The sequence below is a fragment of the Peromyscus eremicus genome, chromosome 1, assembly GCF_949786415.1.
Source record: "Peromyscus eremicus chromosome 1, PerEre_H2_v1, whole genome shotgun sequence".
NCBI classification, from domain to species: Eukaryota; Metazoa; Chordata; class Mammalia; order Rodentia; family Cricetidae; genus Peromyscus; species Peromyscus eremicus.
The window spans coordinates 21280819-21308602 of NC_081416.1; the positions used below are offsets into that span (position 1 = coordinate 21280819).

The following is a 27784-nucleotide window of genomic DNA, read 5'->3' on the forward strand; positions in this document are numbered from 1 at the left end:
GTAAGGGTCCAAAGAGGCCAGGGTGAGCTGCTCTTAAAGACACCGTTTAGGTCAGGATGCCCCAGAGCCAGAGCTCTGCAGGTGTGGGACCAGGACTCCAGCATTAGAACCAGCAAGACTTGGCAAGGCCTCTACCCATGAAGTGTTTTATTTGGTGAGATGGCTCGAGATGATAAAGAAGCATCTGATAGAGTGCACATCTGCTCTCTGGGAAGGAAGAAAGAATGTAGCATAAGGATTCTGTCATCTGGTCGTCCGCTGGGGCCCAGTCAAGGCTGGCTTGCACCTTGGACACCAGCCAGAGCACTGAGAAGGTCAAGTGTTGGGGAAGGCAAGCTCACCTTTGAGCTGCTGGCCATCACCAGTGCATCTGTGGGAACTGGAGCCGCAGTGGGTGCTGAGACAGCTAGGCAGGTATTCTCAGTCCACCCGGGGAGCCGCCGCTCTCCAGGGCCATGGATCTGGGGAACTGCATCCAAATTAGAAGATTAGCTTGAGGATCCGTGACAAGCAAGTGGGTAACGCCTATTCTAGTAAACATGTCCCCAGGTGAGAGATACAGAATCCACTCAAGGTAGCTCTAAAGAAAGAGTTTGTTCTGATAAGATAAGGTTGATTTATAATAGGTGATAGATACATGAGGGATGGAGAGATGGTTCAAGGAATAAAGTTCTTGCTGTGCAAGCATGGGGACCTGAGTTTGGATCCCCAGAACCCGCATGGAGCCAAGAGTGGTAGTGTGCATCTGTAATCCCAGTGCTTCTACTGTGAGATGGGGGCAGCGGGGGTGAGGGGGAACGGGGGCGGGGCAAGGGCTGGGTCTGGAGAATCCCTGAAGCTTTCTGGAAGTTATCCTCCAGTATGTAGCAGTGAACAACAAAGAGACTTGTCTCAAATAAGATGGAAGGAGATGACCTACAGCTAAGGGTGTCCTCTGACTTCTACATGGGTGCTGTGACATGTAAGTGTCTTCATTCACATACACACATGCTTTGTGTACACATAAGCATATGTAGACTTTATGCGCACACACGTTGGGCGCCAGATAAAGTGAGAAATCCAAGGGAGTCTGCTTAAAGGGTAAAAGGAATTTATTAGGAAAGAAAACTCACTAATCATAATAGGAGAATCATCGCAGGGTCCTGGAAGGCTGAGGTATTGTCCCATGCTGTTCTGCGGCCTGAGTCAGTCCCCACCATCCAAGCCCACAAGGGAGAGACGAGACCTGCGTAAGTGCTTCTCAGGTCTTAAGGGTAGCCCCGAGGCCATGCCCCAGGGGCAGGTACTTCAAGGTTACAGGTAGAACAGTTACCCACTACACCATGTAAACACATACATAAAGGATAATAGACAGTTAATAGACAATTGATAGATAGGTAGGAGAAGAAGAGGGAGAAAGGGAGAGAGAGAAGGGCTGGCCTCACAACTCTCTGGGAGTTGTGAGGTGGAAAGAAAGGAATAAGGCTGATTTCTTTTTTCAGAGACCACAAAATGCCATTTGCTCTTGCACTTGTTCCAATATGGCCACCACACAAATCTACGTCATGATCCTTTAACTTAAGTGTCCCCTGCTGTGGCATCTACATGTGTAGGGGGACTTGGAAAGTGCTGAGAGTGGAGGAGATTGCCAAGGAAGGTAATTATAGAAAGAGCTCAGCACAGGTTGACGATGGTCCTGGGAAGTAAGACGCAGGAACAGAGTGATATTGAAAAGCCTGTGGTGTCCATGTCTTACTCTTTTTCAGTAAGTTCCTTGAATACTGTGAGCAAAGGGAAAATGCTTGGTGCAGCAACCCGGGCTGGAGAAAGAAATGGGGATCCCCTGCAGTGGCTCAACTTCTGTTGGGGTTAACCTGGCTTTTAGGGCCAAGCCTCGTCATCCAGCCTGATGGGGTGTCATGTACAGTGTCACTTTCCATGGGAGTCTGAGTCCTTTTCTTTGCCTCTTTCAAGTCAGTTGCTCCTGGTGACCACTAGAAACTGTCCCTTGGGGCACACGCACCGCTGAGCTAGCATGTTCTTGCTGGGCACGATGATGGGTGAAGCAGGCTTCCGATAAAATTCGTGTCACAGCCTTGGAGTTCTTTGTGACAGAGCAGATATTAGGGACATTTGGGGACTCTGGTTTCTTTATCTATGAAATGAATGGTAGGATTTCTACTGAGAGCCAGGAGTGAGTCTTTGGTCTTGTATTTTTTTTAGTAAGTTCCTTGAATACTGTGAGGACCGGCCATTTGGAGCCTGCTGCTCATGGTGTAGACTGAGTCACAATACCTTTGGTTTGCCTTCATCTGATGCTTCATGCTCCTTCAGAACAATCTGTTTAAATTGCATCTGATGTAGCACCTTATAAAGACTGTCCAGAGTGCTCCCAGAAGCCAAGAGCATGTGACTGTGGGATCGCTTTGTTCCTTCTTAGAAAACTACATCAATGGACCAGACAGAAGGGCCAAAGAAAGCCCAGACTGCTTCCCACAAAGGAATGGGAACTAAGCCCCTGTGACTGTGGGGGAGCTGGGACACTGGTTTAGGTGGCAGGTGAGTCTGCCGGTGTGAGTTTAGGATGACGATTTTGGCCTGCTTGCTCAAGGATGATGAACTGGATGACCTGGACCAGGTTGTGGTTCTTACAGGTTCCAAGGCTGGTATGTCATTATTTCTGTGGTTTCCAAGGAGATCCAGAAGGGAAATGACAAGGGAAATGACGATGTAGCTGCCAGACAGTCACACTGTGCTCTGGTCATCTTGCTTCTCTGGTCCCCTTTAATGACCCTTGCTTGTCTACAAACACTGAGGAAAGAGCTGGACTTTATTTCTACACACCTTGTGTTCTGCCTCCATGCTCCCTAACACCCTTTCACCCCCAGGCCTCCGTGACTATAGCCCAGGGCCTCGCTTCCTGTCTGCCGTTAACACTGCCGACAGGCATGACTTTCCCCTCCACCCTCCAGCCCAGAGGTCCTAAGCTGTCAGCCCCCCAGCCAAATCTGGTCTGCAGATGTGTGTTGTTTGTTTTGTAGTGCTTACATTTTTAAAATTTACTGCCAACATTGAAAAATCAGATTTCTCATAAAAACCCAGAACTCTGGCTTGTCTTGTAGAGCTGGAAGATCCAGCCACGCTGGTCCGGAGTCCACATGGCAACAATCAGTGGGTTGCATAATGGGTGGGCTGAGCTCAGCAGGGGCAGGTTCTTTGTGGGTTGCCACGGTCCCCACCATTTCTGAATCTTCCTTGATACCCTCACGGGTCACCTGCCTGGTCCCTGGCTCTAGTCACTTGGGCTTGCACATTGGGCCAGCGGGGAAGAGGCACAGTCTTGGGCTTTAATGCAAGTTCCATGATGCTGGTCAAGGTCCCTTCTCTCTTTTTACTTAAGATAGGCTCCTAGAACTTCAGCTATTACCTGGCAGCTTAAGAGAAGGTCCTTATTCTGGGGTCTCTTTTCTTCTTTCTGTTGAACATCCAGTCTTGGGCCCCTGCTCTTGTAACACAACATGCCACCTCCAGACACCAGGGTCACAGGAAAGGCAGGTGGAAGGGACATTCAGTATTTTGCCTGAAAGGTTTGTGGCCCTGCATACAGGGTGGCATTGGACTAGGTGTTTCTTGTCACAATGAATCTGTGGCATGGTGACATGCATCAATCTCTCTACAACATTTCACTAACATGCCTGTACCCAGAACCTCACTTACAGTAACCTTTGCCTTCTGATGTCTCTGTCTCTCTATCTCTGTCTGTCGGGCTGTCTCTGTCTCTCTTTGTCTTCCTCCCAGCCCCTCTCGTGCCCCTGCACTATGTAGTCTAGAATGGTCTCGAACCTGTGATGCTCCTGCCTGAGAGATGGCTTGGGTCCATGTCCTTTCTCTAAGTCTTTGATTTCCTGAACTCTCGCTACTCTGTCTGTGACCTAGCATATGGGACTTGTCCTTTGAGAAATCTGTACGTTTTTATTGCACATCTCTGCAAAGAGCATGGGAGAGAATTCTACACTTCTCCTGACACTCTGGTGGGCCAGTGAGGAAGTCCTAGTCCCCGTGTGTTGGCTGTGCTTTCCGCTCCTCCAAGTCTGAGCTCAGGGCTCAGTTCAAGATTCAACCCCAGCCACTCTCCAAGCTGGTTTAGAGGTATATTTGTTTGCATTCTGTCCACACAGGCACATTTTCTGTTCTCAAGTATGCGTTAGGGATGTGTCTTCTCCCAGAAGCAGACAGTAGATGTTACATGATGAGCACTGCCCAGGGGGCTGGCCTTTCAGGGGCCACCTTCAGGGAAACTTTGTTTATTGTGGCCACCTTACTCACCACTCTAGCTGGCCTGGGCATGTAAGCAGTGTGTCACCACTGTTACCGTTGCCCTTTACAAGGCCATCGTGCAGGTGCAGGGCAGCCTGAGCAATGATTGCTCACACTCTGGAAGCCTCTGGAAAGAAGGTGTCTGTCTGGCCTGTTCCCATTCCCACCACATAGCTCCGATCTCCTCCATTTCCCAAAAGAGGGCTCAGGATTGTCTCTTCCTGTCTTTAGGACTTTTTTGTTCTTTTACTTTCTGATTGGCTCCTGTTCCCTGAGGGCCTCCCCGGGTCAGTTCCCACCAGGTGGCCCGCTGTTTTCCCTGTATTGTTTTTGGAGTTTCTGTGTTTCTTGCTGGTGATTTGGCCATTGAGTGTGGTGTCCAATTGTGGTACTGTGCCTGCATCTCCTAATCTCAAGGAGGTAGCAATGGACCTTGTAGAGAAACCCATGAATGGCACCAGGCCTGAATTACACTACCAGCTGGACAGTCAATGTTGATGAATACGTAGTAGACGCTAAATAAAGCCTTTGAGCAGAAACACACATGGAACTATACTGATCAGTGGTTGGGACTTCGAACAGTAGAGCATACAAAATACTTCATGCTGTGTTACATGTAGGTGGCAGTTCCATGCCTTGCACAAGACCACGCATTGCTTCCCTAGGAGCTAGACTTGGGGCTCACTAGCTTAGTGCTCACTTTGAAGAACATATTGCAAGGAATTGCAAGGATTGACTGGATCTTCTTTCTGTAGGACAAGCAGCACCCAACCACACATTACACATTGTCCCAGAATTCCTTCCTCCTCCCCTGCTTCTGCTAGACCACCAGGGAGCAATAAGACAAGGGCTGAGGTCAAGCATGCCCAGCTCCCCAAGCAGCAGCTGGTGACTATAAACCATGAGTTATGCCTCACTGAGCCTCACTTTCCTGTCTGATAAAGGGGGAGACAAATGATAATGCTTTTACCCCAGATGTAGTGTTGAGATACATGAAAGTAGTGCTCAGTCTGATTCAGTCTACTTGGGCAGGAAACGTGTGTGTGTGTGTGTGTGTGTGTGTGTGGTGTGTGTGTGTGTGTATGTTTGAGTATGTGTATGGTTTATTTTTAGGTATGTGTATTTGTGTATCTGTATGTCTGTATATGCACCATGTGTGTGCAGGTGCCCACAGAGTTCAGGACATTGGATCCCCTGGAACTAGAGTTACAGGTGGTTGGAAACTGCTTGACATGGTTTCTGAGAACTGAACCCTGGTCCTCTAAGAGCAACAAATGATCTTAACCACTGAGCTATCTTTCCAGGTCCTGGACACACTTGTTGAGTAATTGCTGTAACCACCATGTGGTTGGAGATATCCACGCTATTCTCTCAGTCCTCAAGGAGTAGACAGTTTTTACAGGAATGGCACACTGTCCAACTGACTCACAGAGAATTGTACCATTGGCCAGGAAGGAGCAGACCGTCAGTAAGTAGGAGCACTAGATTTGCAAGCATGAGGCCCTGAGTTTGAATCCCCAGTAACCACATAAAAAGCCTGTTATGTGGAGACTGGTAGATTCTGAGAGCTTGCTGGTCAGTCAGCCTAGCCAAAATGTTAAGCTCTGGTTCAGTGAGAGACCCTGTTTCAAGGTGAGAAGACAGGAGGGGGACGGAGGAAGACACTTGATGTCTTTTTCTGATCTCCATATGCGCATACTTAGAGGTGCATGTCCACACACTTATATGCATGAGGTACTATGGAAACTTTTTGAATGGGGGTGGTGAACAAGTGAGTGTAGAGCCATGAAAGGGGTGTGAATGAAGCATAAAGGAGGGGCATGGCTTCCCTAAAGAGGCTGAGGGAGTCCATGGGGAGGACACCACAGGAGGAAGCAAGCTCAAACAGACCCAGAGAGGAGGGAACCGGGCAGTGAGACTCAACAGCCCAGGAAGCACACAGTTCAGGGTGGATAGCTGGTAGGTGGGAATGAGGATAGGGAGATAAGTTGGCTATATGGGTGGGATCAGGCTCTGGGAGATCTAAGACTCCTCTACTCCATAGCAATACCTAGATGGTCAGAATCCCTTCTCTCTTCTCTCCATTTCAACCTGCCTTCCCTTCAGGCTCAGCCAGCCTTTCTTAGGAACCCCTTGGACGCTCACACATCTTCAACTGTGGCCTGCTTTGTCCTAATGCGTCCCTAGTGCACCAGGGTCCCTGCTGCTCTCCTCCTGTTTCCCCATCAGTCACAAGGTCTTTGGGACTGATTTCCCCACTGCTGTTACCCCAGCCACTCTCTGTTTCATAAACCACTCTCAGAAGTGACTTCGGGAAGTCAATATAAAGAAAGCCCCTCCCCCCACCAAAGGCTCCCCTGAGCCTTTGGAACCCACCCTGAGATATACTCAAAGAGCTCTTGCTGTGACTATGACCGGTTACCTTCTCGTTGCCCAGGGAGCAGGGATTTTCCTCTCTCTTCCATTGGGGCGTTGGCTATGTGGCTATGATCAAGGTTGGCATCTTTAGGCCTGGAGTACAAAGGCCCCCAGAGGAAGCAGGTGGGACGAGGACTGGCCCTGGGTTTGCCTCTTGCCTGCTGTGTGCCTGCAGGTGACGTGCAGGTGCTGGGAGGCTCCATTTTTCACTTAGGTGAAAGCTAGCAGTAGTTCCTACCTCATACAACTATGCTGAGAAGCAAATAAGAGCACACACACACACACACACACACACACACACACACACACACACAGGAGCACAGTACTTAGCAAAGTACCCAACAGACATTGACAGTTACCTCTGTGAGTGCTAGCCTACAGTGTGGGAATGACGTAGAGAATCTTGGCCATTTAGGGCCATTCTTCCAGGGGTAACAGGATGACTATGCAAGAACCTGGTCTCTGGGGTCTTTTCTTTCTTTTTTTTCTGAGACAGGGTTTCTCTGTAGCTTTGGAGCCTGTCCTGGAACTCGCTCTATAGACCAGGCTGGCCTCAAACTCACAGCCTGGGATCTTTCTTAAGGTCTTTCATTTTTGTTTTGTTATCTAATACCTCGCTATACGCTGTTACAGACAAGCGCCATACGGAAAGGGTTTAAAGAGATTACCGTGCCAGTTGTAGTGACAGACTTTCTTTTTATCATTGGTACCTGCAGGAGCTTCTCAGTCTGAATTTGAAGTCATTAACTGTTTGAAGGAGAACTTGAACTTTTATCTTGGCTTGTGATGCTTCAAGTATGAAATGTCCTATGTCTGTGGTTGGCTGTCTCATCCAGTTCTACTCTTTCAGACTTCAAGAAGAGTGTGAGAGTCGATGACACTGGTGACAGTCATATGCTGGGGCTGTAACTCGTTCCTAGAGCACTTGCCTAATGTTCACAAAGCCTAGGTTTGTCCTCAGCACCCCTATCCCAAGTTGTATGAGCTGACTCAGTGAGTGCTGGCTGTGTGCCAGGTGTCATTCTGTGCCCCGTGTGTATTATCTCCCTCTTGATTTACATAGCAACCCTAAAAGGAAGGATAGTTTCTGTACAGTAAAAGAAATAGTGAGCACAGCCAAAAAGGCAAGGCCATGCTGGCTATGACTGATGTGGAGTGGGTAGACAAGGGTACAGGAGCCCCGGAGTAGGAGAAAGCTGGAAGCGTGAAGCCAAGTGAGTACTAGGCATTCCCAGGGTATGCCTAAGCAAAGGGCCTGTGATAGCTCATCCACCAATCAGGGAGCAGAAACATGCAGACACAGCATCCAAGATGAGCAGAGGCCCAATACCTAGCAAAATGGTTATCTGGCTCAGTGGCCCTTGGAAAAGCAGGCTCACGTTTGCCTGATTGAATAGTCTCCAGCATAAAAAGTCAGCATAGGCATGATGACTCCAGCCTGTATTTTCAGCGCTCAGGAGACTGTGGAAGGAGGATTAGGAACACCACAAGTTTGAGACCAGCCTGGGCTATGTAGTGAGTTCCATTTAAGCCTGGGCTACGGAGTGATGTCTTGTCTCAAAAGTAGTCTCCCACGATCCTCTGCCTGGGGACAGGAGCAAATTCTAGATTTCTTCAACCTGTGCCAAAACACAAATATTTTGCCTGTGGACTTAGAAAAAGATGGTTGGTTCTTGAGCAGCCTGAGAGGGTGATGACAGGTTCTCTCTGGATCCCACCAATGAGATCCATCCTGCCAAGGTGTGGACTCCTTGTTTCTTCCAGTGGTGAGAGAAAAAAGCGGGGGATTGGGGCGTGGCCTATAACTTTCCCATCTGCATAAACATAGCTATGTTTCTTCCCCACCGAAAGGTTTCCCTGGCAACTTCTGTTTGTGTGTGTGCGCGTGCGCACTTGTACTTACGCATGTGTGTGGAAGTGAAGAAAACGTTCTTCGGCAAAATATTCATTGCAATGGAGTTTTTTAAAAAAATATTTCTCTATTATAAAAGCAACAAGGGGAATAGTATTTGGAAGTTATACAAATCATATAAGAACATAGAGCTTGCTTCAAAATCTCAAAGCAGAGACTTCCACAATGGTCACTGAGGTCATTTCCAGTCATGGTTGTCCCATGTGTTTTGGGCTATTTATGAGACTGTGGGACTGTGTTGCATTCTATCTGAATGATACTGGGCATTATTTCTTAACCTGTTGTTTTGTGTTTTCTATTTTTTTTTTAATCTTGCAATATGATATTTTTCCATTCAGCAAATATATAAAATAGTTTAAAAGGTTACAGATTGTTCCACTGTTGTGGGCACAGGAGCTACAGTCTATTTTTAAGGTTGGGATGAGTGACCCTTGTCCTCCTGCCGAAGCATTCCTCGTGCAGACACCTTGATGACTTACCGATGCCTGTTTTAGGAAACTTTGGCATATCTGCTAAAATTACAAAATGCTACTACCAGTGTATGGTTCTCTTCCACCGGAACCGTAGCCGAATTCCGTCATTATCCCCTCGCCAGGATTAAATCATTTCATTAACAAAATCTGGCAATGATCTTTTAGCTCATTTTCCCTTTCCCTTCTGTAGCATTTGGAATTTGAAAGCTGCTTGGCATGGGCTTGCTCAAGATCACACATTGATTACCATAGTGATCGCCTTGTTTGTTCTTGGATCGACCTTTTAAAGGGGCTTTGCTGTTTTCCCCTGATGAACAATTAAAAAACTCGGTGGAGCAGTGGTGTTTTGCTAGTTTTCTTGGTGGAGGTGTGCACCCACTGGGCCTTGTCTGGAGCGTGGCTTAGGCACACCTGTCTAGGAGAGAGGTGAAGACATGGAGTGAAGTGTGGCTTCTGGATTCTGATGGGCCATCCTTGGAATGGAAATGCAAATCCAATAACTGAATGCCTGGTTCATATATTACAAACCTCAGTTTTCTTTTATATAAAATAGGGATAGTAACACTTCTTTGAAGAATGGCTATGTGTTAAATGGACCATTAGACAGGGTGGGGAGGTGTCCCCAGAAAACCCCTCTCAGTGTTATGCCTGACAGGTTTGCACTGAGCCCCAACTCTGGCCACATGTTCCTTTGTCTTTCTCAGGACTGACTGAACTGGGATTTCATAGGTGTCTCTCTCTCAAAACTTAAGTCTCCACTCACATGCCACCTACCATTTTATAAAATTCGGTTACGAGTTTTTCAAAGTGCTTAAATCCCTCCCTGAACCGAGCCCATTGTTCGTGCTAATCCATTAGAACTCAGACACCATGAAGGCAGGCCATGTGGGTAGGAGCCTGCGCCATGCTGCCCAGGGCAGGTGCTCAGCTGGGGTTTTCTGAAATGAATAGGCTGCTGGTAAACTGGTTTTTAGGGTCTTGTGCTGATTTTTGTTTTTTGTTTCTTCCTTTTCTTTTTCTTAAAGTAAATCAAAGGCATTTTCTGCTATAATTATCTATAAGGGAACCCTAAAATAATCTGCGGTTAAGAACAGTAGCTATTGTGTTTAAGAAAACTAGGGATCAAGCAATGTTATGCTTTACAAATGAAGGATTGAGGGAATAATTAAAGTTTTGTTTATGCATTTCCATATTAATGAATATTCATAGTCACTATTATTTAAATAGGCAATATTGATTTATGAAGCAAGGCACCATCCCCTTGGTTTGAAGGATCCTGTCTCTCCCTGCCTGGGTATCTTGGGTGTGTATCACTGATATTTCATTAATTATGGCAGAAGGGCGTTGTGTGTACACCAGTGTCTATTATGATGCATGTAATTAAGGCACTTTTTGTTGGGAGCGGAAGAAAATTGGACTTTCCCAAAGAAAAGCAGCTTGCTCCCGAAGTTGCTAACAGATTGCTTCTTAATTGAACTTGGGAGGTGAATTATATGGCGAATTAGAAAAAAGAACAACTTGGAATTCAGTGAATTGTTCCATAAAGGAAAGTGTGGGATTGAATTGCAGATGCTAGTTAGGGACATTTCAGCCTGGCCCCCATGCATCATGGGCCATTGACCTCCACTGTATTTCAGAGAGAGTTTGGACAGGCCAAGCTCTCTTTTCAAGGCCTGGAGGGCTTTCTTTCCCAGAGACCAGCTGTAAGTCCGGGTTTCTTATGCAAAGGAGACAGTTTGAATAAACCCCTGTGACTAATGAAATTTACAAGGCTTTGCATATTGTTACACTGAAGAGGTAATTGAACAGCCGGTCAAATGTGTAAGATATATTTGTTTGTATGTGTTTGGGTATACATACCTGTGCATGTATGTGCACTCTGAGCATGCGAGCATGCGTGCGTGCGTGCGTGCGTGCGTGCGTGTGTGTGTGTGTGTGTGTGTGTGTGTGTGTGTGTATACTAGAGGACAACCTCAGGTGTGATTCCTCAGACACTATCCCCTTTGCTTTGAGACAACCAAGTTAGACTGGCTGGCTAGTGAGCTCCAGGCTCTCCAGTCTCATCCCCTTCAATGCAGGGGTTAATTCACCACCGTGCTTTCTCACATGAGTTCTGGGGTGAAACTTAGGTCCTGGTGCTCACTCGCTAGACAAGCGCTTTGCTGTTGGCCTCATCTCCCCAGCTCCTCTTTCTTTTTCTACAACACTTAGAGCTGCAGCCTCAGCCTCGCCTGTCAAGTTCCGTTTTCTACGGGTGACACATAGCTTTTCCTTTTTCTTTTTTCTTTTCTTTTTTCTTTTTTTTTTTTTTTCGACAGGGTTTCTCTGTGTACCACTGGCTATCCTGGAACTCGCTTTGTAGACCAGGCTGGCCTTGAACCCACAGAGATCCGCCTGCCTCTGCCTCCTGAGTGCTGGGATTAAAGGTGTGCGCCACCACTGCCTGGTTAAGTATATGCCTCTTTTCCCGGCTGCAGCGATCAACCTTGATTGTACCTTTCAGATCACCTGTGAAGCTTTTCCAAGCCTCCATGTCCAGACCATGCCACAGGTCAATTAAAACAGAGCTTCTGAGGGCGGGAGTCGGGGGAGCAGGCCTCAGGATGTTTTACAAAGGTTTCCCAGGTCATTGAGGTTGCGGTCAATGTTGGGAGTACTCTGAGAGCCGTTGCTTGGTAGCTGCCTCCCTCTCTGTAGTAAAGCTGAGAAACACACATTTTGCCCCCAGCGTTAAGCTGCCACCATCTTTTGAAACACCAGTAAGCTGCCCTAGTCTTTTGCTTCCTGACTCATCCATCATCCCTGGAACTGGGCACCTGCTTCATGCCAGGTTCTGGGGGGAAATACCCTTTCTTTTGTTACTAAATCTAAAATTTTAACAAGGGGGTTCTGGCGAGCACTAGAGAGATTTTGGGAATGTGTAGCGAGGTAGCTGTGGACAGGGTAAGGGGCTGCTGTGTCCCAGAGAGAGTGGTGTCCAGTTAGAGCCTTGAGGAGCCAGCAAGGTCTATCCAGGCCCAAGAGGAGTGAGTGTGCTTGAAGAAGATGCTTACGAAGAAAATGGCGGGGTGGTGCCTGTCTGTAATTCCAGAGGCAGGAGGATTTTGAGTTCAAGGCCAGCCCAGTTTGCACAATAAGGACCTGCTTCAACAAAAATAAAGGAGGAAAATGAAAACTAGAAACCCAGTCCCTACAGCTTAGTGTGGCTCAGCCTGTGGGAGTGGAGGAAACGGGGAGGCAGAGGAGCCTGAGAGGGCCGTGTCAGCAAGGGCCTCATCAACCACCCACAACGTGGGAATTCATCCCGAAGGCAGTGGGAGGGTTTTCACCAGGGAAGTGGCCAGGCTTGTCAACTCATCTACTCTAAGTGGATCTCAGACAGAATTGGAAGCCTGGGCCTGGAGTCCCTCTGAGGATAAAGACATGTTCACCTCTAGAGGATAAGATCAGATGAGGGACTTGTGTTCTAGTTGTGTTTGTTTGTTTTGGTGGGGGTGTTTTGTTTTCGTCTTTTGAGACAGGATCTCAGGTAGCCCAGGCTGGCCTTAAATTTGCTGTATAGCTAAGACTGGCCTTGAACTCCTGACCTTCTGGCCCTACCTCCCAAGTGTTGGGATGACAGACACGTGCTTCCATCCCTAGCTTAGACTTGTGCTCTTAACTGCCACAGCTCTAACACTGTCACCAACCTTGGGTGTCCTCTCACAGATGCCTGGACAAGGCTCTGGGCCCTTGGAGTTGCCTCCACCTCCCAGGCACCTCACTTGTTCTTGCTCTCATCGGGGACTGTTGTCTGAGGGTGACAAGCACTGTCTCTGACTGACACTTCTGTGCCCTCAGGGCAGTGGAGGCGTCTTGCCTCTGGGCATGTATTTTCCTGATCCTTGGGTCTTTACGACCCACGAGAGGAAAGATTTTAGCACATTCTTAGCTCTCGGCTAACACCATGGTTGGCACTTTAGTTAACACGGGTGCTCTTGGGCATATCCACTGCTGTGTCTCCGCCAGAGCCAAAGCTTTTCACCTTTTCCAGCCCCAGCATCAGAGAGCCAAAGGAATCAGAGAAGCCCACTGCGTCCCCTGCCTTCTGTAGTGTCATCCCTCCTGGCCCGGCTCCCTCCGGCACAGCCCCAGACCTCACCACTGCCCTAACTGCCTCCACTACAGCCTCCAGCTTATCTTGAAGCAGACTTGTGCCCAGACACAACTTACAGATCTGTCTTCCTGTCTCCTCGCCCTTCATTTTTGGGAAGCCAAATAGGATGAAACTGACTGATGTCTACGCTGGGTTCCCACTGCTGTTCAGACACTTTTTCACTTTCAGCCCCCATGCTTCTCTCTTGACCACTGCAGACAACTCTTGTTGTGCAAAAAGTGGATGCAGTTCTAGGTCTTCTGAATCCTATCTCGGACACTCAAAATAAAAGCTGAAGTCCAGAGAATGTCTGCCTAGCCCCACACTAGCTGTTCTTGCAGATGCTGATGGCTGAGGGCCTCGCCACTACATGGTAGAGTTTCAGAGTTCTCTGTCCCTTTCATTCCATTCCTGGCATACCCAGCTCCCTGCTGCCGAGCACATTCCTACCCCAGGGCCTTTGCACCTGCTGTCTCCTCAGTTTGGAATGCTTTTTGCCAGATATCTATAGATTTTTGTCTCTTCAGACTTCTTTCTTACATGGAATGGCACCCTGGAATCCTCCTTTTTTTCTTCATAGCACTCAGGAACAGGCAACTTAAACACTTCTATTTGTTCCTTTTTTTTTTTTTCTCCCCTCCCCTCCACCAGAATATAATTTCCTGAGGTCACCCCTGCAGCAGTAGTAACAGAATCTGGCACATAGCAGGTGTCAGATGCATATTTTCTGAATGAACACATACCTAAACAAACCCATTACCTCATTTGGTCCCCGCAGCAGTCCATTTGACAGACCAGAGATGCTAACGCCCAGGTTCTCGGCAGCAGTTGCGCAGCCTGTGGGGTGGAGGCTGAGCTGGACCTGGAGCCTGGCGGCGACCCGCCTCCCTCTGCAGATGGCACATTCCTGCGCTGTGGAACGACTTCATACCGTCAGGATTTCCCCTGACCTTTAGCCCGAGAGGAAATGATATCGCAACTGGAATACCCGAGGGCCAGGAGCTGGCAGCGCAGCCGCCGGCAGCTGCAGGGACTGTGTGAGCGCATTCCGAGCCGGCCAGCCAGGCAGGATGCAGGGAGTCTCCCGTCTCCGCCTGGTGTTGGGGTCCTTTCTCTACAGGAGGCCAGGGCAGCTGCAGGCCCTGCCTGAGTCACAGCGGTGGATGAGGCAGTCTGCCACTCAGGAGTTGGTGCCAGGGCCACACGCTGCCTCCACTGGTGTGGACCTGGACACAGCGTACCCACTGGACAGTGTGGTGCCAAACTCTTATCATGCGGTGGTGGCACAGGATAAGTTTTGGCCTTTTGCCCAGGAGACCATGTCCTGAGCCAGGCCATCCTGGGCTCATTAATATGCGCCTCAGCCTTGGCTTCTTTAAAATGGGGTTATACTCCACGTATCCAGAGTGTTCTAATGGGGGAAAAGGGGCTAGGGAAAAGTTGCTTCATAAACTTCAACCAACCAACGCAAAAAACACCTTCTTGTTTGTTAATAGATTCTTCTTTGGAGGCTTTGGAGGTCATTGTATCTCCTGAGCATAGCTCTGCTCCCTGGTGCCCTACCCAGCACCATTGATGACCCTTCTCATTCTTCACCCCGCAGAAGCCCCGAAGCCCCGCTACATCCCCCACCCCCTGGTCAGCGCACAGCAGGATGGATTGGTATTGGGAGACTGACATCTTCTCGGGGAGGCGAATACTGACAGGGCGTCTACATATGGCTGCCCACAAACACATTTGATCCTTACTGTCCTTGCTGTATGGTGTCAACAGAGTCCAGTTTATAAAGAAAACCCAGCAGCTTTCTAAAGAAATTTCTCCCTGTGGGGAAACCGAACACAAAGAGAAAGCCCAGGACAGCAGAGCCACAGCCATGAGCTCCTGATCAGGAGTCCAGTGGCCAGCTACACTGTTCTCCACCTGTGTGGACCTGACTCCATAGCTTCCCTGTGCATTCATCCCATCTTCTTTAGCTCTAAGGAGCTGACCTGGACCCCGACCCCCCCATGGACTCTCTGAATTCCACTCTGAGCATCTTTGACTGACCAAGGAAGATGGTAGTCTCACTAATTTGTGAGTGGTTATATAAAAAAGGGGCGTTTATTGACCCAGTAAACCTTAGTTAGTCGACCAAATCCTTGCTGCTCTGATTGCTGCCCAGTGGCCAGGTTAGCTCCTTTAATATGTCCTTATCTCTCTTTTCTTGTCGTCCTTCAGGTGGGCTTGAGGAGCCTTCTGCAAGGTGGCCCAATGTTACAGCCTCCAATACCAGCACCCAGGCGGCAAGAAAAGGTAATGCACGTGAAGCCCCACCAGGCCTCTGAGGGGCCTTTATTTTATTTTTCTTTAAAATTATGGCAAAATTTGATAAATAACCCAAATCTAGCACTTTAACCATTTCAGTCTACTGTCTAGTGGTAGCAGGTACGTTGACAATGTGGTGCGACCTCTATCATCAATCCCAAAGGAGACCCTGTACCCATCAGTTGGTACCACCATGCCCTCAGACCCCAGCTTTTGGTGTCTTTTCTGAAGCCTGGAACTTACTGTGTCAGTGGCTGGGTCCTGCACGCGCACAGGCAGCAGTGGGCATGCGCGAGAAACGTTTCCTTTGGTGGAACGGATCTGTCTTGCTGTGGCTGGGGTTGGGGACTGGGTTGGGTATGAAAAGCTGTCTTGCTGTGGGGGAATTGGGTTAAAAAAGCTGTTTTGCTGTGGGGGTGGGGTATGGAAAGGCAGGATTTGTTGTTTGGGGAATCGCTAGAAAACTCTGTGTTCTAGGTTTGGCTTTTCTTATGTGGTACTTGGCTTATGAGTTGAGGGCCTGAGAAGAAAGATGACGAGATTTGGGAAAGCATGTGTTTCAGAGAAGCAGAGGGTCCATGAGGCAAGAAAGGACAGTAGATCTGGACTAGGGGTGGGAGGCCATGTAGTCTAGAGTCCCTGGCTGCCCAGGGAGCGGCTGCTGTTGCCCAGTCTAAAGCCTTCCCAGAAGCACTCCTATGGTGCCTCTATATGGGAAGGTTCAGAGGCCCAAGGATCAGCAGTCCTAAGAGTTGCTGGCAGCATCTGGACACATGTCAATTCTGGAGAAGTGTTTTCTGTTCAGAGCAGTGCTGGGATTAACTGCAGAGCAAAGGAATAATTTTTAAACTCTAGAATTCTGTGTTTTAAGACTGCCTCTGTAGGGACGAAATAGAAATCATTATTTGTTATGGTTTATGATTTTGCTTCAATATTATCTTCTCATACATATGTAAATATTTAAAACTTCATATACATTCCTACAAATGGACACATGGCTTGATATCAGCATGTACTGTTCTTTAATGTTGCCTTTTCCCTCTTTTGACTATCTCCCTCACAGTCACCTCTCTCTTCTTCCCAGGTAATGAGGTTGTCTTCACTTCCCTACATGTTTTTCTGAATGCGTTGTGTAGCAGGCTTTTTCTTTTGGGCCACCAACCAGCTCCTAAATCATGACACAGAGACTTACATGCTCAGTCTTAGCTTAACTCTTATTTTAATCTGTTTCTTTCTATCTACATTTGGGCCTTTTACCTTTCTCTCTCTCTCTCTCTCTCTCTCTCTCTCTCTCTCTCTCTCTCTCTCTCTCTTTCCTTCTTTCACTGCTTCTTGTGTCTGTCTGCCTGGCAGCTGCCGGGCTTCTGGCCTGGGCATTGCCCTCTCTTTCTCCTTCATTCTCTCCTCCTTCTTCTCTTTTTTTTTTTTTTTTTTTTTTTAGCAATCAAAATGGTTTAAATATGAATGCAATCCATAGAACAGTAACAACAAAATAGAACAATAAAAACAGGCCAGTCGTTAGAAGGTCTCATTCTGTGAAGACATTTTCAGCCCTAGTGAAAGGAGCCTGTGGAATCCGCCAGCTCTGTGTTCTACTTCGTGCCCTCAAGAACCTTATGAAAAGCAGTCCCGACACAACAGAATGACGTTTGCCAGAGTGTAATACTGGATGACAGAACTGAGGTTGATCGCTATAATCACATTCCTGTGTATTAAACTGTTACATCTTAATTATTTATATAGCTCATTGGTCCAACAGCACAAAAATAGAGAACAGCATCTCAAAATTTATCTCATTTCATGTTCAGAGATAAAAGGGTTAACTATTCTTCCCGTTATTTTCTGGAGGCAAGTCCTTGTTTACAGAGTCTGATGGCAATCACACACTGGTAGTTTCCAAAGCTACTGTATGAAGAGGATGCTGAAGGCCATCACTATACAGCATACGGCAACATAAGGACTCTTGCGCTCACCAATTCGGGCACACTTCCAAAATATTCCCAATAGTCCAGTTTTATTTCTGTCCAGGAGGCTGGGTGCCAAGGATCGGATATAAGCACACGTACATATAAGCAGCAAGATTACAGTCAACAGACTCTGAAAATTGAAAATGGCAGACATAGTGAGGCCGGTGCTGGTCCAGCCACATCACCCTTCCGGGCCGGGGCGTCCTTCTTCTCTTGAATAGATTTCTCCTCCTATTTATTCTCTCTGCCCGTCAGCCCCGCCTATCCCTCTTCTGCCTAGCTATTGGCTATTCAGCTTTTTATTAGACCAATCAGGTACCTTAGGCAGGCAAGGTGAAACAGCAACACATCTTTACATAATTAAACAAATGCAGCATAAACAAATGTAACACATCTTTACATCATTAACAAAGGCAGCAGAAATAAATGTAACACACCTTTACTCAGTTAAAGCAATTTTCTATAGCATAAACAAACGTAACACATCGTTACATAGTTAAATATTCCACAACACATTTGGGTTAGCATATGAACACATGAGGGTATGTACATATATATGCATGCACATCAATGTGTATGCACGTATAGGTTTTGTCATTATTTTTTAAAATATAGGATTTTATTTTATACAAATTTTAATGCATCATGCTTTGTCACTGATACATCATGGAAAACTCCTCCAAAGTTCTTGTGATTAATGATTAATTTATTCCTTTGAATAGTTGCAAAATATTCCTAGTATGGATAGACAGTTTATCCAATCGTTCCTTATTGTTACCGTTCACTCCACTTCCAGCTCTTGCAGTGTCTGCAACAAACACACCTGAACACATTACTTAGCATTATTTTAAAAGATTATTTTTTTAAATTTTTAACTATGTGTATTCACGTGTGTCTCTGCGAGGGTATGGATCTATGGGTGCCCATGGAGACCAAAAGAGAGTGTTGGATCCTCTGGAGCTGAGAAGAAAGATGACAAGACTTGGGGAACTATGTGTTCCAGAGAAGGAGAGGGTCCATGAGGCAAGGAAAGACAGCAGATCTGGGGTACATGGGAGGCCATGTAGACCAGAATTGTGGACAGTTGTGAGCACCTGACCTGAAATGGATGTTAGGAACCAAACTCGTGTCATAGCAAGAGCAGTATTCTTAACCGCTGAACCATCTCTCCAGCCCCACTTAGCATGTTTTTTAATAGATGTTGCAATATTGAGTGTCTCCAAGAATAACAATCCATGTTTCCATAGTAACTTACAAGGGTTATCCCTTTCCCCAGAGCCAGGTATTTTAAACCAATAAGCATTAGCTTATTATCACTTAGTTGGTGTTTCTCTCTGACTGCTGGAGGTTTTGAGCATCTTTCCCTGTGTTTGCTCACGACCCGGGTGTGCACACTGGTAGTCACCTCTTTGTGTCCTTTGTTTATTTTCCCATTGGGTTGCTGGTCTCCTTCTTCAAGTTGCTTTCTTTTACAGAGAAGCAGGTTCTTCACCTCTCCCCACCACCCTCTTTGAAGAGACTGCATTTGCTTTCCATTGTACAGCCTGTGGCTGGGACCATGAACAGACAGTCCCCTTTAGATTCCTTTTCTTTTTTTTTGGTCTGGGGCTGTAGTTAGTTGGTAGAGTGTTTGCATAGCATACATGAAGCCCTGGGTTTGGTTCCCAGCACCACGTAAACTAGGTGTCATGGTGCAGGCCTGTGACCCCAGCACTTGGGAGGTAGAGGCAAGAGAATCAGAAGTTCATCCTCAGCTACACATAACCCTGTCTCAATAAAATCAAAACAAATAAAACATGCACTTTTCTGCTTTGCTTATTTGATATTTAAAAACGATGTCTTTATTAATTTTTTGAAAATTTCATACGATGTGTTTTTATCTTTTCCCCTCTCCCCCAACTCCTCCCAGATCCACACCTCTCCCTACCCCACCTAACTTCATGTTCTCTCTCTCTCTCTCTCTCTCTCTCTCTCTCTCTCTCTCTCTCTCTCTCTCTCTCTAACCTATTGAGTCCAGTTGCCCAATTACTCTTGGGTGTGGGGCCTGCCCTGAATTGTGGTCACACCCTTAAAGAAAACTAACTCCCTCCCAGTAGCTATCAAATGCCAATAGCTTCTCAGCTAGGAGTGGGACTCTGTGTCCCACCCCACACACTGGGATTTTGTCTGGCCTGAGATCATGCAGGTCTTATGCATGCTGCAACAATAACTGTGAGTTCATATATGCCTATGCCCCGTTGTATCCAGAAAACATGTTTCCTTGTAGTCATACATCTGCTTGGGTCCTTAAAATCCTTCTACGCTCACTTCCACAATGATCCCTGAGCCTTGGGGTGGGGGCGGGGAGGAGTGTGATATAAATGTCCCATTTAGGGCTGAGCACTCAGAACACTTAGGGCTGAGCACTCAGAAGTCTTTTATTTTCTGCACATTGACCAGTTGTGGGTCTTTGTGTTAACTGCCATCTACTGCAAGAAGTTTCTCTGATGAAGCTTGAGAGATGCACTAATCTATGGATATAGAAACAACTCATTAGGAATTATTTTAATACTATGGCCTTTAAGCAAAATAACACTAGTAGATTCTTCCCTAGGAAATATTTTCTATCTAACAATAGGTTCTTGGTCCCAATAACAGTGCCAAGTATGGGTTCCAACTCATGGAGCTGGCCTTAAATTCAACCAGAAAATGGTTGGATACTCCCGTAATATTCACGCCACTGTGGCCCTAGTGGGCATATCTTGACAGAACAATAATTATTGTAGCTGACAAGGTTCTTATCTGGCTAAGGAAGACTGGATTACTATTGTCCCCTGGTAGCACTTTACAGTACCATGAAAGCTAGCCCCTCAGGATGAAGCTTTCAGGTCACTACCTGCTTGGTTTACCCATGTTTTATAATGCCAGTATATGGTGCCTTCAGCTTCTCAGGCTTCAGGCAAACTCAGGGACACTTCATTTGGCTGTGGGCAAGCAGCACTCGGTGGTAAAGATGGAGCACAGAGCGTGGGCAAGCAGCTGGAGCGAGTTGTTGTCGTAGCATCGAACTAGCATAGGTGCCATGTTGAGTTTTCTCTTCCCTGTTTATGCACGTAAGAAGCATCCTTGAACTTGGCTTCAGACAATGACATTTCATGATTTCATGGAGTGACTGGACTCAGTGGGGTGTCTCTCCCCCTAATGTCAGCTGGGATCACTCACTGTCACGCTGGCAGCTAGCTTGGGTTGGATGGTCTAGACAGCTTAGTTGCCCCTCTCCCCTTCAATGATCCAAGTCTACAGCTAATGGCTGGTTTATCAAGATGGGGAAAGCACAAGAGAACCACCCATTTTGGGCCTGGACCAGAACCCTAATAATACTGTTTCTTCACATTTAACTCAAGCCAAATGTCCAAGTTTAAAGAGAGGGGAGTGGATTCCACTGAATGTGAACATTGGTATGAACTTACAAAGACCAGGGGATTTGCTGATCCGTGTAGGTCACTGTCATTACATCTCATGTTTTCATCAGTAATAGATAGCATTGGGGTGTTTGTATTTACTAGTTTGGGGGACATGAAAGTCATCCAGTCAAGGCAAGTATGAAACACTTGGATTTGAATCCTAGCTCAGCTTTTTAGTAGCTATGACACTGGATACTTTAACTAATTTGAAGTTTGGAGAGAATTAGAATTATTCATTCATATAAAGTGCATATGTAGCTGGAAATTTTTCTGTGTCCTGCCTGGTCCGCGGTCAGGACAAATCTCTCACCTACCAGTCCTGCAGCCCCTTGGACCCAAGTAAATACAAACACACACAGGCTTATATTAATTATAACTGCATGGCCGTTAGCTCAGGCCTACCACTGTCTAGCTCTTACATTTCAACTCAGCCCATTTCTGTTAATCTATATGTCGCCACATTTTCCGTGGCTTTACCTGTGTGCCATTACATGCTGCTCCCTGGATGGTGGGCTGGTGTCTTCTTACTCAGCCTTCCTCTTACCAGCATTCTCCTTGTCTGTTTATCCCACCTATACTTCCTGCCTGGCTCCTGGCCAATCAGCTTTTTATTTATCAACCAATTAGAGCAACACATTCACAGCATACAGAACATCCCACAGCATGCATAACCAAGACTCCCAAAGGTTAAGTGAAGCTCAGCTCTCCATTTTTTGTTGTTTGTTTGTTTGTTTTGGAGATGGTCTCACTAGATTGGCCTTGACCTCAGGATACTCCTGCCTCTGCCTCCCCAAATGCTAGGATCCCAGGTGTGCACCACCTAGTTCAGCTTCCATCCACTTCTTTCTTCCCACCTTCCCCTCTAGGAATGACAATACCAGCAGTGAGTGCATCATCTACCCCTGGACTGAGACTCCACAGCTGTTCCACAGCTGCACAGAGGACAGGAAGGAATAAGCCTCCTGCAGCCCATTAAAATTCTGAGTCTACTTGGGCTGCATACATGACCAGCACTGTGCAGACGCTGGAGTTTTTTAAGCAGGATGAAGATAACACTTCCCCCTTCCCTCTCATACACCCCTGAAGCCTGCTAGGTCCACAGTGCTGCCCCTCAAACGACCCTGACTTATCTGAAGAAGTCAATGAATGTCAAGACTAGGTCAGCCTCTGTACTCTACATCACAGCCGCAGACAAGTAGGTCTTTAATCCAGGGGAGGAGCGAGACCCCGAAGATGAAGTAAAGGCGGGTTAAGTCTGTCCCTCTCTCCTTCCCATCCCATCCCTCTAGGACACTGCTGGATGCCTGCCTGGGGCACATCTTGTTTTCATTTGAATTGAAGATACGAAATGCCAACTCTAGATCTCTCTTTAATTGCAGCCCACCTGTTTTCCACAAATCCAGATGAGACTACCCTAGCAGAAAAGGGAAGATGAGGGGAATTCTGGGTTAGTTCTAGCAGAGGTTGTTTTCCTGGTACTACGTGGCTCCCTTTAGTCCTGAAGGTGGGAATTTGTGCCTGCAGCTTTGCACTGGATTTCTAGGCCACTCACTCAACATTCCCATAAAGCAGATCAGAGCAGCCCCTTGTCAGAAACTGAGAGTTTAGCATATACTCGAGTCTATAATGCTGTGTGTGTGTGTGTGTGTGTGTGTGTGTGTGTGTGTGCGCGCGCAACTGCTGCTAAAATGCAACTTTGCTTGGCTGAGTAGAGCCTGAGTAGAGCCTGATCTTTAGAATCATACTCATAAGAGAACATGGTCCTTTGTCTTTTAGAACCAAACTGTAAAGCCTTTGTTCCAATGTGAAGAAAAGTGGAAGCTGTTTGCACCCCAAAACAAGGATCCCACAGACATCAGCATTCCAGAATGCCATTCCATACCTGAATCCCTGAGTGTCACATCTGTGTGTCCAGGTGTAACTATAGAGCCTGACTAACGTGGGGCCCCCATTTTAACTTGTTCCATCTACAGGCGATCCCCGAAGCTCTGTACAGCTCTTCTTCACCTCAGAGATTGACAGTCTCCATCTGGTTCCATGCTTATCCCACAGCCATGCTGCAGGAAGTAGTCAGGCCCAGGGGGAAGTTTGTGCAGAGCCACACGGGAAGTAAGCGGCGGTGTTTATCTTGAACATTTATCTTCAGTTCACTGCCCCTACAACTCTTAATCTCAGCCTTTGAGCTTTATCAGTTGTTTCCAAACTCCACTGAGATTTGTCCTCAAGAGGAGCTTTCAAAACTGCAGGTGCCTGGACTCCAGGCCTGTTGGGTCACAGTTTCAGGGCAAGGGCAGATAGCTGTATTTTTTTTTCCCCAACAGCTTTCTCAGTGTTTCTAAAGTGCGCCCAGGTTTGAGAGCCACAGTGTAGGATAATTTACAGCTTCCTTTTCTACAAGGAACTGCTCTTGAGTCTTTCAAATGGTCAGCAAGATGTGGCTCTGGCTGTTACCTGTGGGGTGAGAGTTTTGCAGATATCTGTACACTCAGGGTGTTTACTTCTAATGTGTGAGTTACCACTTGTCTAATGTAAAAATTACAGCTCTTTGCTTGAGATGTTCGGTCAGTCGTGGCTCTGTTTATGGTATGGCTGTGCCTTCAGCTGGAAATGAAATATTGAATAGCAGTGGCTGCTTCATTCTTTCAGAGGACATGTCGCTCTCAGAGCCAGGGAATTTAAATGGCCTGCATCCCCACCCCACCTCACTGCACCCCCAGTGTGTTAAATCCTTTCAGATGCCCCTGAGCTCCTCTTGAAATGCAGAGCTCTTGGCCATAATAAATAATTACATCCTTCTATTTGGACTCTGGTTCCAGATAGTAGTAATCCAAGAAAATCCAATAATGACAGTTGCATTAAGATCCCTCTTCCAGGCTAAGCAGAACATCTGTTTAGACATATTTTTAATCGGCAAATGCTTCCTGTGTTGAGTCCTCGGCAAATTAAATTTCTCACTGGACCGAGGGGGAAGCTGTCATTCAATAAGCCATCTCTGGAAATTACACCCCAGTCTGCTTCCAGGTGCACTTAAGATTTTCCCATGCTGACTTGGCCACATAAAACCGGCCCTTACAATGCTGGGTCACGTGTCCATATAGCACAGCTTGTCCAGGCGACATGGGATGCCTCGGCGCTCGTCCCTCGAATGGAGAAGTATTTTTGCCCAAGTCTCCAAAGGAAAATTGGCAGCAGAGGAAAATTAAGGGACTTGTTGAAAACCATATGGGATATGAATAACAAACTTCCACTTGCTACATCTCTCTGCCTGTGATTACTTAAGACAGGATGAGTCTCAGGATGTGAACATTAAGGGTTTTGCTGCTGCCAACCTTTTGGAGAGGTTTCCGCCACAGAACTGTTTGGACTCTTGGGCTGTTTATTTTTAGAATGGCTTGTCTATTTGTTAATTCATTCATTCAAAATACAGAAATATTGAATGCTGCCACCCTCTAGGCACTGTGCAGGCATCTAAAAGAGAGCAACAAAGAAGCCAGCCAGCCACAGTTCTTGCCCTCATGGGGCTTACGGTCGGCTAGGCCATTTGAAATCTTCAAACAATTAATTCTACGGCTGGATAGCAAAGTAGAATATGCATAGGGGCTGGGTAGACAGCCTGGGTGGACAGTGTGAAGTGGGGGAGACCCTGCAGCCTGGCTGTGGAATGAGGTGCTCCAGTGGGTTGTAGCCAAGTAGTAGATGGCCCCATTCACTGCTGCCACATTCAGGTCTTTCCATTTTAGAACAAACAAACAAATTAGATTCCAGGTAGAGTGACACATGCCTATAATCCCACCACTCAGGACACAGAGGCAGGAGGATTGCTACAAGTTCAGGGCCAGCTTGGGCTATAGAGAAAGACCCTGTCTTAAAAGAAAAATTGTTACCTGGTAGTGGTGGCGCAGGCCTTTGATCCCAACACTCAGGGAGGCAGAGGCAGGTGGATCTCTGTGATTTCAAGGCCAGCCTGGTCTACAGAATGAGTTCTAGGATAGCCAGAGCTACACAGAAAAACCCTATCTCAAAAAACCAAAAAAAAAAAAAATTGTTATGTGAAATCTTTGGAGTTTTCAAGAGTTGGCTTCCAAAGTGAGATTTTTTTTTTTTTAAACACAGTGTGCGCCAAAAGTGTCCAGGCCAAACAAAACACATCTGTGGGTTGGGCTGATCCCAAGATTGCAAGTGTACGACTTCTGTTCTAGAAATTCGAGCAGTAAAACAGTTTCGGGTTTAAAATATACTCTATAGCAATTTCTAGGTGTGGAAATGGGGTCAGGGAACTTAAAGGAAGCCGTGTACCATGTGTGTGCTGCGCTCCATCCACCCCGGAAGCAGTGCGGTGCCAGGTTCAAAGGGCAGAAGGTGAGCGGGCTGATGAGAAGAGACCAGGGAATGTAAATCCCCAGAAGGTTCCGATGCTGAGGAGACTGTTTAGGCCAGGGAAGCTGGACCGTGACTTGGGGTCAGGCTGCTGTGTTAACACCAGTGGGACGCCGCGGTAGGCTCAGGAGGTGTGCCCTTCGTAGTATGTGAAGCGGGCAGTGGTGAGTGAACGAACTCCCACATAACACAGAGGTCCCCAAAGGGCTCAGAGGATTGGAATGAAAGCTTGTTGTCTGTCCCAGGCTTGAACGGGAGGAGAGTCTCAATCACAAAGTTTGGTTCTCATGCCGGGGTGGTTTTCAGGCTTCCTGCATGTGCACCCCGTAGCTGAGAAATTGATGTAAAAATTCACACGAGACCCCTAAGATTTCAAGAGTCCTGAAAAAATACAAAGCAAGTCCACAGCCAGGATCCACAGCGTCCAGCACCCGTGAAGGAGGCCCCAAACCTGTGTACCTGTGGCCAGTGCTAAATGGACTCGGCAGGCCTTTTAATGTGTATGTGTGTAAGACAATAGTAATTCCAGGAAAAGCAGTCATGAGTTTGGGAGGGCGTCTGGGACACGTGGGAGGAGCTGGGAGCGGGCCGGGGGAAGAGGAAGAGCAGAGACCATGTAAATAGAGTACTCATCTATTCAATTCTCAGAGATTTTTAAATTTAAAAAATGGCTAGCCTAGAAACAATCCTAAAACATTAGAAACACAGGAAGTTAATCAATGAAGGATAAGTCAGAAGACAACAAAGTAGAGAATTCACTCCAAGAATATGACAATCAGAAGGAATTTTAATAAGCATGACTAAAATGAGGAAGAAGCCAAAGGAAGAATTTAAAACAGAGGGTAAGAAAAGGATATTGTTAAAAAGAAGATACGTTTGAAGACGCACTGACTAGGTCTTCAGTAGATGACAGCTGCATCTGTCAACGCAGGCGTAAGGTGAAAGGCATGGCAAATATAACTGAAGAGACAATTAGTGGAATGGAAAATGGATCCCAGGATACCATGCAAGTTTAAACACTCAGAGAAAGACACAAAATGTGAAGACAAAAACAAACCAAACCAAAAAACAAACAAAAATTAAAACAAACAAACAAAAAGGTGCAGAGAGATGGAGGTTTGAATGATCACGTCTAATGGTGATCAATAGGAATTCTAGAAAGTCAGAGACTGGGAAGGGACAAAACTAACGAGGTTGGAATGGGGTGAAAAATACTGTCAACTTAGGTTTCTAAAATGTCCCAGCTAATCACTGTTTTTAAAAGAGGGGAATAAAGCATTTACGGATAAAGACTGAGAAATGTTATTATCCTCATGAAAGAACAATTAAACTCATTAAAGAGTGTGATCCCAGGCCGGAGAAGGTGAAGGGGTCAATGAACAGGAAATTGGAAGGCGTTTGTCTCATGAACATACAAAGTGCTGCTAACGTAGACTGACTGGGACTGTTAGAGCGTGTAAACAGCAACCAGCAAACATGGAGTCTGGGGTGGCTCTACGAGTCTCAGGCTGAAACTTGGGGCTCTGGTTTCTTCAGACGGATATTCTAGTCCACTCATTTTTTATTCTTTGTTCAGTTGTGTATGATTATTAAAATTGAAAACCGATGTCAGTGAACAGAAAAAAGAGTTAGGGAAAATAAAGAAGTAAGTACAGAGAGTTTTCTTAATCTAATTAAAAGCAAGAAAAAGACTGAAAGAAAGACAAGAAGAAAAGAAAAGAAAGCTAGTGAGAGGAGGAAATCAGCTTGGGCGTATTAATTACACAGAAAGAGCTGGACACTTGCTGTCAAGAAGAGATGCACCGCCGGGCGGTGGTGGCACACACCTTTGATGCCAGCACTCGGGAGGCAGAGCCAGGCAGATCTCCGTGAGTTTGAGGCCAGCCTGTTCTACAGAGTGAGTTCCAGGAAAGGCACAAAGCTACTCAGAGAAACCCTGTCTCGAAAAAAAAAAAAAAAAAAAAAAAAAAAAAAAAAAAAAAGAAAAGAAAGAAAGAAGAGATGTACCTAAAACCAATTAAGCTTATGTGCAAAAAATGTCAATGAAACAGGAATAACTCTGGGCTGGAGAGATGTCTCAGTGGTCAAGAGTGCTTCCTGCTTTCCCAGAGGACCCTCCAGTTCCATTTCCAAGAGCGCATGTCAGGTGGCATATCATTGATTGTAAATCCAACTTCAGGAGAGCCAGTGTCCTCTCTGGTCTCTGTTGGCACCCACATGTACATGTGGCATGCACTCTCTTGCACATATATACATAAATAAAAATACACCTCAGCCTTATGAATAGGAGTCAGAGAGATGGCTCAATGGGTGAGAAATCTGTCACTTGATCTGAAACCCTGAATTTCATTCCCAGGACCCACATGGTGGGAAGAGACCACCAGCTCCAGTAGGTTGTCCTCTGACCTTCACCCACATGGCATGGCATGCATCCCTGCACACACACACACACACACACA

General features: G+C 46.6%; 2 protein-coding genes across 2 annotated transcripts in view; one reads left to right on the forward strand and one right to left on the reverse strand.

Moving 5' to 3' along the window:
- Tll2 (tolloid like 2) overlaps positions 1-27784 on the forward strand; it is a 113396-nt gene that overhangs the window by 29688 nt on the left and 55924 nt on the right. Inside the window, 1 exon segment of the mRNA XM_059246606.1 lies at positions 15452-15526. Within this exon segment, the coding sequence (XP_059102589.1) occupies positions 15452-15526 (75 nt within the window).
- LOC131896035 (protein kish-A) lies at positions 17037-17700 on the reverse strand. The gene has a single exon (XM_059246617.1). The coding sequence runs from the start codon at positions 17657-17659 to the stop codon at positions 17441-17443; it is 219 nt and encodes a 72-aa protein (XP_059102600.1). The 5' UTR covers positions 17660-17700; the 3' UTR covers positions 17037-17440.